Source organism: Monodelphis domestica, chromosome 4 (genome assembly GCF_027887165.1).
Source record: "Monodelphis domestica isolate mMonDom1 chromosome 4, mMonDom1.pri, whole genome shotgun sequence".
Lineage (NCBI taxonomy): Eukaryota > Metazoa > Chordata > Mammalia > Didelphimorphia > Didelphidae > Monodelphis > Monodelphis domestica.
In genome coordinates, this window is record NC_077230.1 from 315881736 (window position 1) to 315894705 (window position 12970).

At 35.9% G+C, this 12970-nt stretch overlaps 1 protein-coding gene across 2 annotated transcripts in view; it reads right to left on the minus strand.

The window, feature by feature from the left end:
* Positions 1–12970, minus strand: part of LOC100027993 (phosphatidylinositol 3,4,5-trisphosphate 3-phosphatase TPTE2-like) — a 128793-nt gene that overhangs the window by 54877 nt on the left and 60946 nt on the right. For both annotated transcript variants that reach the window (XM_016421919.2, XM_007495378.3), the window contains exons 8-10: positions 4011–4110; positions 3090–3153; positions 1453–1517 (exon numbers count right to left, since the gene is read on the minus strand). In XM_016421919.2, coding sequence (XP_016277405.2) covers positions 1453–1517; positions 3090–3153; positions 4011–4110 — 229 coding nt within the window. The remainder of the gene's footprint in view (positions 1–1452; positions 1518–3089; positions 3154–4010; positions 4111–12970) is intronic.

Consider the following 12970-nt stretch of genomic DNA (forward strand, 5'->3'; position numbering starts at 1 on the left):
CAGAATACTACAATATGTTGTTTGTAAGAAACACACTTGATAAAGGGAGGCATACAGAGAGTAAAGGTAAGGGGCTGGAGCAGAATTTATTGTGTATCATCTGAAGTAGAAAAAAGCAGGAGTAGCAATTATAATCTCAGACGAAAGTAAAGCAAAAATACTGATTAAAAGAGATAAAGGAAATTACATCTTGCTAAAAGGTAGTATAATCAGTGAGGTAATATCAATACTAAACATTTCTGCAACACATGGTATAGCCTTTAAATTTTTAAAGGAGAAATTAAATGAGCTGATTAAAGGATTTAATTTTTAAGAGTTCTGCAACCAGAATTTAGAACAACACATAGTATTTGTTTTAGAAATATTTATAGACTAAATGCAAATTTTTCTTTTAACACTTTAAAATTTTATGGAGAAACTACCCATTTAAAGAACTCTATAATAAAGTATCTTATTTTAATTTCATAGTCATTAGGGCAGGCTCTGAAATTCTTCAATGAAAATCCATATCCCCTTCTTTAGGGAGTTGAGAGAAAATAATAAGATAAAAGGTAGTGAGTATAGGATACTAGGATGGAATGAGGGAGCAGGAAACTGTCAGGCCTTGGAAGTTAATATGTCAAAGATCCCAGCAGTAGGTACCAGATAAGAACTTAGGGGCCAGAGCAGGAAATTGCCAGACCTTGGAAGTTAATATGTCAAAGGTCCCAGCAGCAGTAGGTCCCAGATAAGAACTTAGGGACCATAAATGCTGGCAAACATTCCAACAATGGTATGTACCAGATAGGGACTGGGGGGGCCCTATGCATGCTGGAGGCGATATATATCCCAGCATCCCCAGACTACGATTGGAACTTTATGGCGGGGCTCCCCTGGTGTGTGCTGCTGGTGCACACCAGTTCAATAAATGACCCTTTTGCTTGATTGCATTGTCTTTTGGTCTTCCATGGTGGTGGGCGAAATCCCGGACCCTAACAGGAAGAACCAATGAAATCAGTCCTAAAACTCAGGTGGAAGAAAAATAGGTGTAACTGAGTCAGAACAGGTCAGAAGCACTATCACTTGATAGAACAGGGAAGGAAAGAAGAAGGAGAAGGAAAGAAAATTTGCCATTTACATAGGTTAAATTTGTAGAAGTACCCCCAAAATTACTAAAAAGAAATGGATAGGAATTGAGGAGTCCATTTTATGGTACCAATGCAGAGCTGATTCTCAGAGATAACATAAACATAAGTCCGGGACTATCTATCTTTTTTTTTTAAAACCCTTACTTTATGGTTGTAAGGCAAAAGAACAGTAAGGACTAGACAATGATGGTTAAGAGACTTGCCCCAGGTCACACAGCTTCTATCTTGATATCTCCCTTGAAATATAATATTTCAATGGATTCGTCAGTCTATTTCCAAAGAAAAAATATAAAATGGGTACTTATTAGATAATGTTCTCTCTTACCTTAATGGGATTTCTATAGAATGACTCACGTCCAGATGATGGGAATGACATGGCAATAACATTATCTGAAAGCAAAAAAATGACTCCTATTAAAAACACTGAAATTATCAAATAAGATTTTATAAATATACATATGAACATATTTGATATGTATTTATTTATCAGACTACTTATATTCAGAAGTCCCTTTTCTAGTAAAAAGGTTGTTTTTTTTCAAGGAGTTAGAAGTCATAGGATAGAAACTAATCAATCCTATGACCAGATGTAGATTGACATCTGGAAAAATTCATGGAGTAGGATAATCATTTAGTTCTATGTTTCAAGGGTAATCTAGTTCTAACTGAATTCCCTAATTTTAATTGAGGCTCATTGAAAAAGGATTTATATCTGTTCTCAACAGGAATAACCTTGGGAGTGAAAGAGGTTCAGATAGTATAATTCACATTTGGTCCCAAGGACCTTTGGAAGTTCAAGTCAGAATTAGGGCTCTATAAGTTTGAAGGAAGCTTTTCTTGGTCTTCCATAATGCTAGTTAGTGCTTTCTAAGATTGTCTCCATGAGCAGCCACAGTGGAGAAAGTAGAGTTAGGAAAATTCATCCTTGTGAGTTCAAATCTGGCCTCAGATATTTAATAGCTGTGTGATCCTGAGGAAATCATTTAACCCTGTTTGCCTCAGTTCTTCATCTGTAAAATTATCTACAGAAGAAAAATGGCAAACCACTCCACTAAGTTAAATGGGGTCTCTGAGAGTTAGACAAGTCTGAAAATGGCTAAACAAGATTGTCTTCAACCTATCCTGTATATATCTTGTTTGTATGTAGTTTGTACATGTTATCTCCCTCTTTAGGTGGTGAGTTTCTTGAGCAAAAAGACAGTCTTTTACATTCCAGTGACACCATGCCAGGTTCATAAAAGGTGCTTCATAAATGCTTCTGGATGTGACTTCCACTCATCCAAAAACTTTGCAAAATAGTGAATTCCTGGGAAATCTTCCAATTGAAGTCTCTTTCTGGAGTCCCTGTGCCAAATCCGATTTTATAGAATCTCACTCTAGATTATTCTAAACACAAATTTAAGAAATTTGACAGAAAGTAGATCAGTTTTGAATATGCTATCAATTGAACATGCATTCAACTTGCCTTAATGAAACCAAGTTCTTGATTACTAAGGCATATCATAAAAGAGAATAGGAAGAATTATCTTCCTGTAGTATATAAAATATATCTGATAGTCAAATACCTTCTGGTTGAGATAATAAAAAATTTTGCATTGATTCCTATCCCCATCCCCCATGTTGGGAATCAATGCAAATATTTTTATATTATTATATATTATTATAACACTACCAGCTTTATTTCATTCTGGCATCTATGTGTATACTCCCATCTCCTTCCATTCTATATTGCAAAAAATAGAAGAGAACTAAGTAAGGTTTTGCAAGAACTAAGTTTAGTAAGAACTAAGAGAAAGGTTTTTGGAATAAAAAAATGTTTTGAAAAACCATTCTGGTTTGGATTAAACCAAGGCAAAACAGAAACTGAACTATTGCCAAGAGAACAAAATATTTAAGTTAGTACATGCAAACCAACAAATCATTGTGGATATTCATTAGTTAATTTCATTAAACTGCACAAACCAGTAACATAAGTGAGGTCCAGGTCAAATCCATCTTTCTTATAACGTCTTTTGTTTTCTGAAACCTTGGAGAAAAAAATGGCAGATTGTGAAGTATATGCCAACCTAAAAATAACACGTAGTGTTACATAGACATCTGTCATCCTTGCCAATACCTCCCAGAACAAGGGATAGTTAGATTGCATAGTGGACAGAATACTGAACCTAGAATTAGGGAGATCTGTAATTCAAATCTAGCCTCTGGCACATAATAGCTGTGAGCAAATCACAACTTCTGTTTTTAGTTTCCTGAATGGTAAAAGAGGCTTAAAAGCACCTATTTCCTAGGATTGTTGTGAGGATCAACTGAGACAATATAGTTATCTCTCACCTATAGTGGGAGTTATGTTCCAGAGACACCTTCCCATAGGTGAAAATCTGTGAAGTAGCAGCATTATATTTATTTTATTATGTATATTATATATATAAGCTTTATAAATCCTTCCCATTCTCCTATAAATCTTTTCCATACTCTTATTAAGCTTTCCCACATTCTTATAAACACTGAGCCAATCAGTGCCCAGGACACAGGACATAGAGCTGTGGTTGGCCACCTTTTATTCCATCATCCAATAGTGTGCTGTATACAATTTCACACTGGCAAACTTGCGCAAGCAGTAGTGGTGTACTGCATTTCCATTGTGTACAGTATGGTATTCATCCGCAAAATCCTACAATATAGCGAAAACTCTTCAATACAGAATTGAATTTTTTTTAAACCCAAGATACATTGAAGCCAGGATAAATGAACCACATATAGGGAGTGATGACTGTACTTATAAAGGACTTTTCACAGTGCCTGACTCATAGTGGGCACTTTATAAATGAACTAGCTAGAAAAACTGACATCCTTCAGAATCAAAAAAACAATTTAGTCACTTACCATTTTTCTAATTGCTTTTTCAAACTTCCTTTTCCCTCTGGCCAACTTAAATACTCTTATGAGAACAAAAAGTCTTATGCCTTTAAGAATAAATGTCAACCTAACAAACACAAAGAAACAATTTTGCTTCAGAACTTCTAGTGCTTGACAATACAAAGTCAAATTCATTTTTCATTTAATATCCTTCCACCCAGGGACAATAAGGAAGCCTCACTCTAGTAGATTAAAAAAAATGCTCGGTCATGTAACTTAAGTTTAGCAGTTCTCAATGCACAGTTATGAGTGACTTGAGACATGGAAACCAGCTAGTCTACTGTGCTCATCTAGGCATGAGGTGATAAGGTTCTGCAGAAACTAATGTGGTAGCTGTGAGTGGAGAGAAGGGGATCCATATAAGAAATGTGGAAAAGGAATAATAAGATTTGATGATAGATTGGATATGTGTGGTGAGTGCAAATGAGATGAGGCTGACATTGAAGATGTAAGCCTGGATAAGTAGGGGAATGCTGGTAACCTCAATGAGGAAATTGGAAAGGGCATGTCAACTTTATTTCTGGAAACTCCAAGTTTGCCCCTGTCCCTTGAGTCCTTGCCTTGAGGGTAGTCCCAGACTGACTTAGTCTTTGACTGAACAATAAACCTTAAAGAACTTAATGATCCCAGTTTAGGTGGGATTAGTTAATCAATTCTTAAGTACCCTTTTTGTATTTGAAGTCCTTTCTCAGGTTGCCCAGAGTGCCTTGCCTGGACCACTCCCAGATACCTCAGCTTCTGGCTATGGCCTCTTTCCCAAGGCTGCTTATAACTAGTCAAAGTATGTTTTCTGTTCTTAATTCCTCCAAAGGTATAAAAGACCCCTATGTTCTATTATTCTTTGGAGAATCATCTTTAGGGGTGCATTCTCACAGAGACACTGTCTCCAGAGTCCCAGAGCTTTGGATCTGTGTGGTCTTTAAAGCCTGTCTCTGTGTCATTGCCAATAAGGTCTCTTATCCTGATTATAAAGTTTTCTTTTTTTAATGACTACTATAGTGGTTCTGTGTTTTTCCAAGTTGACAGGCGAGGGGTAGATAATTTCTGTTTTGGACATGATGAATTTGAAATTCCTATGGGACATCCAATTGGAGAGGTCCTAAAAGCAGTTGACGTAAGAGTATGTCAGGAGAGATTAGAGTTGGATGTCTATAAATCTGGAAATCATCAGCATAATTGAACCTTTATAATCTCCTGATTATAACTCAGGGAACTCCTGAGATTATAAAGCAAGACAGTATAGGAGGAAAAGAGAAGAGGCCCCAGAACAAAGCCATTATGCATTAGGGGAAGGGGAGCAGAAGAGACCTTCATGTTAATAGCAAAGAAGCCTGAGGAATGGGTCATATAGGTAGGAGAACCAGGAGGACATAAAAATCTAAAGATGGGAAAGTGTCAAGAAGAAGAGGGATACTGACAATCTGAAAGCTTTCTAAGAGGTCAAGAATTGAGAAAAGGGTATTAACTATTGATTATGTGTATAAGTACAACACAGTGTTTGTTAGGTAGCACAATAGAGCTGGAGTCAGAAAAACTCATCTTCCTGAGTTCAAATCCAACCTCAGACTAGCTGCATGATCCTGGGGAAATTGTTTGACCCTGTTTGCCTCAGTTTCCTCATCTGTAAAATAAACTGGAAAATGAAATAGCCAATCACCCTAGTATCTTTGCCAAGAAAACTACTAATGGGGCCAGGAAGAGTCACTGAACAACAAACTGCTTCTCGTTGTTGGTTTCTTCACCATTTGAAAGATAAAATTATCTTTAACACAAGTTAAGAAATGTATTGGCTGTTTGGCTTTATGTCAGGGAAAGAGCTCCAGTAAAAGTTCAGGCATTTGAAGTCCATTATCATTACAATATGCCACTGAACAAGTCTTATGATATTTTACATAACTCTCCTTGCACTGTCATCTATTCATTTTTTCCCCAAATTGCAACTGCTATGCAACTTCTTTAGGAAAATGCTTACTTAGTTTCAGGACCATTCCAGCTCTTTTATGAGTCAGATTCTAAGACAAACTCAAAGTTCCAACCCTACATGCCACAAAAACCAATACATGATCTGAACACTAAAAATCATATTATTGGTAAAATCAAAACAGGTGATTTTCAGAGTTACAGAAGAGAGGCAAATTCCTAACCAAAAACATGGTCACAAAAGATAAAATAAGTAATTTTGATCATAGAAAAAAAAGCTTTTATTTGAAAAAATCCAATAGCTCAGAGCAATGTCAATAGGAAGAGGGGAAAAACTTTTACATCAAATAACTCTGCTTTAATCCTGATATACAATGTCAACTTGAAATCTGGAGACTCCAAGTTTGGCTTTTGTTGCCTTAAGTTCGCCTTAAGAGAGATCTCAGTTTTAGCCTTTTCAGACTGAACAATAGACCTTAAAGTAAGTGATGTTCAGTTTAGGTGGAACTAGCATATCTAATCAAATACTAAGTACCCTTTTAGTCTTAGAAGCTTTTCCCATTCCATCAGAGATCCCTTCCCAAGAAAGCCAACACCTGGGCCCCATGTTTTAATACCTATTAATTAGCTCACTTCCTGATGCCCCAGTCTCTGGCTATGGTTTCTTTCCCAAGCCTGTTTGTGTTCTGTCAGTACAGTTTGAGCTTCTCATTTCCTTGTAACCATAGCAATGTCAATCAATCATACTTCCCTGTCTGTTAGTTCCCCAAAAGCTTTATAAGTTTCCCAAATTCCATTGTTCTTCAGAGGATGATCTGGCACAGTTATCCTCTCAGAGATACTGTTGCCGGAGTGGCAGAATCTGTGTGGTGGCTAAATATTGAACACTGTCTCTTTCCTGATTAAAGATTTTATTTTTCTGACTACTTTGCTAATTCTGTGTTTTGCCCAAGTTAACACATAGAGGTCCCACCAAGATTCAAAGTTGTAGCTGCTTAAACTACCTGCTAATAGACTCCAGACATGCAGCACCCACAGGGACCCATTAAATTCCAATTGGGAGTCAGTTTAGCAAGTTGGCTGGGTAAGTAGACACTCTCATACAAAGAACTCTTATCTCCTATATTTTGGGAATGTAAACCACTCTTTAATCAGGAGAAAATGGGCAACCATAGTTATATGGGTCCTGTTGGCAGATTCCCCAGTGGGGCTGCTGTGGTGGAAGTTATGTCTATAAAATATGGACAAGGTATCTGGAGGATTTTTGGAACATAAATGTGTTCATGGTTGGCAAAAGTTCTCCAAAATGGAGTCCAGTTCAACCTGACTTCAATCTCCATCCTGCACTATGTTTTTTGGTTTGGTGTATGTGTGTTTGTGAATGTGTATGTGAGCAAAGTGGTGTCCCTATTGGAAGCAAGTGTGAGGATGGTGAAGTTCAGATGAAAGATAAAATAGCTGTAAGAAAGTAACTGTGTGAATGGTTGGCTAAAAACTATGAAGGGGAAGCTGTGCTAGAGTGTTGGAACCAAGGTTATTAAACCCAAGGGCTGTGGAGTTTAGATTTACTCCACCCTGCTTAGTCTTTAGAATCCTAGCAACCAGGAATGTATACACCCCCACTTAAGTATTAACTGTGAGGAGGATGGCCTATGACCGATATGTGCTAGCAAGTGACAAATCAGAAACAACTGACAGACCCCCCTGGGCTACCCTAAGCCAAACTTAAGGTATCATTGGTACATGTGAGACAAGAGGAAGTGATGTAAAGAACTGCTTATTTATTTTGTATGACTTCCTCTCTCCTGTCTCTCTCTGGGTGGCATTGGGAGCTTTGGCAGACTTGGCCCTAGAACTTGAGCCTGGAAGAGCTCATCAGACTGCTTCATTTTAGATGGTATGAATCTTAAAAACTACTCAGACTGTACTTTAAAAGATTTGATTTAGCTATTTCCTTATTGTAACAATGGAGATACTTGATCTAACAAGAATCAGGAATGTCTTGGGAACTTTACATTACTCCACCCATACTTAGACATACTTTTGGGCAAGATAAAGTTGCAAACTCCTGATTAAACAATGAAGGTACTTAACTCTTACCTTATAGTGAAGTTAGAACCTCATATAAGGTTCTATATATATAAAAATAAGACTATTTTTAGATCTAATACAAAAAGGTATTAAGTACCTGTAAAGGTTCAACTAATCACAAAAAGGTCAAGTAACTCACAAAAGGTAAGCTTAACAAAGAAGTGTGAAGTACTCAGAAGATATAATCTAACCAGAGAAGGTGAGAACTAAAGAGTGGTCAGAACTAAGAATGGGCAGTCCTGGAAAAAAGTGTCTACTGTGATTGGTAGATGTGAAAATTTAGGAGAGGTGACATAAGAGAAAATTCTCTTTAAAAGGAGGCTAAAAAGTCAGGTCAGGGTCTTTGAACTCAGTTCAGGAGACAGAGTTCAGTGGAGGACTGGAGCTTCCTTGGAGAAGGTCACGTGGTGAGTGATAAGACTGACTCCCTTTCACTTAGGCTCAGGGAGGCCACTTTGGCCAAGGCCTTTAACTACTGCCTGGCTCAGCCTGAGCCAGAGCAGTTTAAACTCTCTCTCTCTCTCTCTCTCTCTCTCTCTCTCTCTCTCTCTCTCTCTCTCTCTCTTTTCCCTTAATTTCTTCTCTCTATATTAATTAAAGTCTCCATAATTCCCAGCTGACTTGTGTATTTTATTATTTGGGAATCATCCCTAGCAATTAATTATTTATATTTAAGTCAAAACACTAAAATTATCTTACAATGGTCACATGGTGAGTGTAAGACTGACTCCCCTTTTCCTTGGCTGAGGCCTCTGAACTCCTGCCTGGCTCAACCCAGGCAGGAGCAGTTTTAATTTCTACCCCTTTCCCTCTTTCTCCTTCTTAATTTCTTCCTTCTATTGTAAATACACCACCATATAATCCCATACTGACTTAAGTATTTATTGGGATTGATTTTAAATCCCTGGCAACCACTAAAATAATATATTCAGTCAACAACCCTAATTTTTACCCTTAACAATCCTTAATCTTAAGTTCTGGGTAACTGCTTTGAATCAATTAAAATAGAGAAAAGTTCTTCATAGCATGAGATGCCATAGTTTAAGGTTTGTAATGGTTATAAATTTTTGTGTGAAAAAGCTTCTCATAGAAGCTTGAGAACTGAAGTTCTGGATTTCTTCTGGATTTTCTTCAGGGATTTTGTTTGTATTGTATCTCTAATGTATTTTTCAGGTGGAGACTTCTCTAATAATAACCTTAAAAGCTTGCAATTTTAAAGCTAATCAATGATGTCTAAAGTTGTATTAACAGCTCCCCAAGCTGAAAATGCAAGAACTGGCAATCTGGATATGGGAATATCCAGCAGGAAACAAAGAAGGTCCAGGATTCATAACCTTAAATTCTAATCTTTCTCTAGTTTTGGTATGGTTAACATGAAAAATATTGCATGTCAACAGCAGCTAATTTTTAATAATGTTAGTAATGAGAAGAATTTATTCTAGGTATATTAACTCTTGATTTGAGTGTTATCATTTCACATTTTGGTTAAATTATTACTTATTATGTCTAGAGAATAAGGTTTTTTTAAATTAATTAACATGTATATGTTCCGGAGTATAAGAAAGCTGACTTTTGGTTTGGTTAACTATAGACCTGACTACTTATTGCATTATTATAAATGGACAAGAAATAATTGGGAAAAGGTTTTGTGTTTAATGGTAAGAAAACCCCAGGCATTTTAAATTGACCAACCAAATTCCTCTTCGAAGCAGCTTTTGCCTTAGACTAAAAGAGAGGTTTAAGGCACAGATGAGAAAAATGTAATTTTTGGAGCCACAGGTGAAATCAGAGTAAAAAGATAAAGAAGTAGGGATGGATAACTATTGTAATTTAAGTATTCTATACTTATTTAAAGGTAATCTTAAATTCTGTACTAATCCTAAATTTTGTGTATGGTGAGAAGTTCTTGTGGATTCTATTTTTTGAGGAGTAAAAGCCATGCACTATAGCCTAATTTTTGGAGTTGGTTTTTTTAGGTAAATTTCCAGAGTACAACCATTACATATGTAAGTTTTTTAAAGACTAGTAAATCCTGATAAATATTTTTTCCTTTATTTTTTAACTTTATTTTTTCCTTTTTAAGTCTGAAAAACTGAGCCAATTTAGCATTTACCTTTGAGCACATTGCTATTAGGAAGTCTAATGACAACTTGCTTTTACCACTCCACTCTTAGAGTGTAGGTGAGGTTATCAAAATAGGTTAATGTTAATTATGCTAGATTTCTTGTTGAAGGAGAGAATTCATATAGAACCCCTGGAGGTCTAACTATTATCCCAGACACTTCTTAGGGAGCCAAAACCTAGATAATAAGATTTTTCCTGCAGCCTAGAACCTGAAGGATTTCAAAGAAGACATCTCTACATAGAAATCACCTCTACTTCAAGCCTTCCAGGACAACTCAACTGGATAAGTGGTCCATTTTTTATTGTTTTCATTATCCTTCATTTTTTTCTGAAGCAGGTATATAATTTGCCATTTTATTTCCTTTGAGAATTCTGAGCAAGGTCTCTTTTAAGTACAGAACCTAGAAAGAAAAGAGCTAGTTCCCATTTTTAGGTAAAGTAGTAAAAATTTCAACTAGTAGCATTTTATTCTGTTGTGAGGTTTAATGTAATATATGTTAATTTGAAAATTTGCAGCAAAAGATTCCAGAGTGATTTTTGAAGTTAGCGTAATATATATGTTCAGTACATATGTAGAACTGCAGAATGCAAGTGTCCCAAGGTGATATCAGAAGAGTTTAGGAAAGAGGAATGGAGCTTGAGAATTTTATGGAAATAATTTTTAAGAATAGGAGATAGGTTATTCTTAATGATTAGAGAGATTGGCCATTTAAGGTTGAATGGTATGGGAAGGTTATTGGAAAGAATGCTATGGAAGAAACTAGCTAGAGGTACAAACAGTACCTCTGTGTGATTGTGGGTAACTGCAGGTATGGTTCCATATCATGGGAAGGCTGAGAGGATGCTCAGCTGAATTCTCTAGGAGAAAACTTCTATGTTATACCTGGCAAGTTCTACATGTTGCCATGCCAACTTATACATAACATTAATATTCCAAATTAAGGGATCACTTCTCCGTTATTTTAGGTACTTCTGTCTTTTCTCCTGTTATGGCAAGTTTTCTGTAATCATATAATGTAGGAAGCCTTAGATAGGTAAATACTGAAATATAAGAATTGAAGAGGCACATAGGTAGAAATTTTAGCCATTTCAATTGATTTAGTGGTTAAAGAAATCCCCTTTCCTGAGGTTTTAGATGGAAGTATTATTGGGAAAAATTCAGGTCATAAGAAAAGCCTAAAAGCAGTGTCAAAAACGGGGGAACAATACATACAAATAGTAAATACTTTGCAACATTTTTGATAAACAGGGTTCAGATAAAACATCAAATTGATTCTCAGTACCAGTAAAGTTTACACTTTTGGGGGCTTCAAGGTAGGAATTGTATGAAATCAACTATAAACTAGGCCTAAGTTCAGTGGTAAGTATAGCCCTTATTGCAAATGAATAGATACTCAGGAAATGAAAGATTCTGCCCAAAATTAATTTAGTGAGGCGAGGACTTGGTTAACTTAGGATATCCCACATTATTGCCACAAAAAGAGAATTACTTCTACAAATATTATTATCTAATGGCTACTGGATTTTTGCTTTGTCTTTGATTCAGCTGCAATATTCTTTCATGGTATTTTATTCCTAATATTTCCCTGGAAGTAGAGAAGAGTCAAAGAAATTAAAATAATTGTTAATAGGAGTAAAAAGTCTAAGCCATTTGAGCATAGTTATAATTGTTAAGTGAGTAGCTAGAAGTGAATGAAAACAGTTTTTTGCATTCCTAGCATCTCAACCTCCATGTGTGTGTGTGTGTGTGTGTGTGTGTGTGTGTGTCTGTGTCTGTGTGTGTGTGTGTGATAATGTTGAAATCGTGGGAAGTTAGAAGTATTTTAATTTTGAGAATTTTTAAATTTAATTGTGAATTTTGAGACTTTTTGAATTTAACTTCTAAAGTTGTTTGAAAACTAAAGTTGTCATGCAAGCAGTATTAATATTGTTTTGGGATTTTGTAATCGGATATTTAATTAGAATTTTACTTAGTATTAGCTGATATTTTTATTTTTTTCCACAAACAGTGAAGAGGGTCATTTTCAAATTTACCATCCCTAATAAAACTTTATTATAGATTTATTTTTTGCTTTGGTATTTCTATAGTTTAGTTTGGATCTATTTTTAATGTTGCTTTTTCTATAAGATTCCTTTGGCAGAGTAAGGCAATTTTTTCTAATCAAGTATATAGCTTAGGTACATTTTTTATGGGCATAAATATTTTTACTAAAAATAATAAGTGGTTAAAAACTAGCTGATGAGGTTGCTTTTAATATTGACTTAAGCACTAGTGTCAAGTAATATTTAAGGACTGATAGCATTTAAAGCAGACCAAAAATTAGCAGCATATTTTAATCCTACATGTAATAGTGAGCTAATACACTGAGAGTCAAATCAAGTCCTATTGGAAAATATATTTATAGATTTTTCATGTTTTCTCTTGCAGCAATGAAGCTGTCTACACAAAAGAGAGTCTGCAAAGAGAGGACACTGAACTCTTACATCAAGACTCACCAGACTTGAAAGACTGAAACACTTTGGGAGAAATGGGGTAGAGTTTTGTTTGTTAGATCTTTGCTAGAGGCAGAATGCCTGCTTTCTTGCCCTGCCCCCAAAATGCCATTTGTCTATACTTATGCCCATGTTTTTGCATCCTTAGTAACAGAATCAAACTTTTAGGCAGCACCCTTTTGTCTTTTGTGTGGCCAATGATATTCAGCTTTTGCCCACAAGGGGGGGGGGTCAACTTAAAATCTGGAAATCCCAAGTTAGTAGCAACTTGAAATCTGGAGACCCCGCATTTGGCCTTT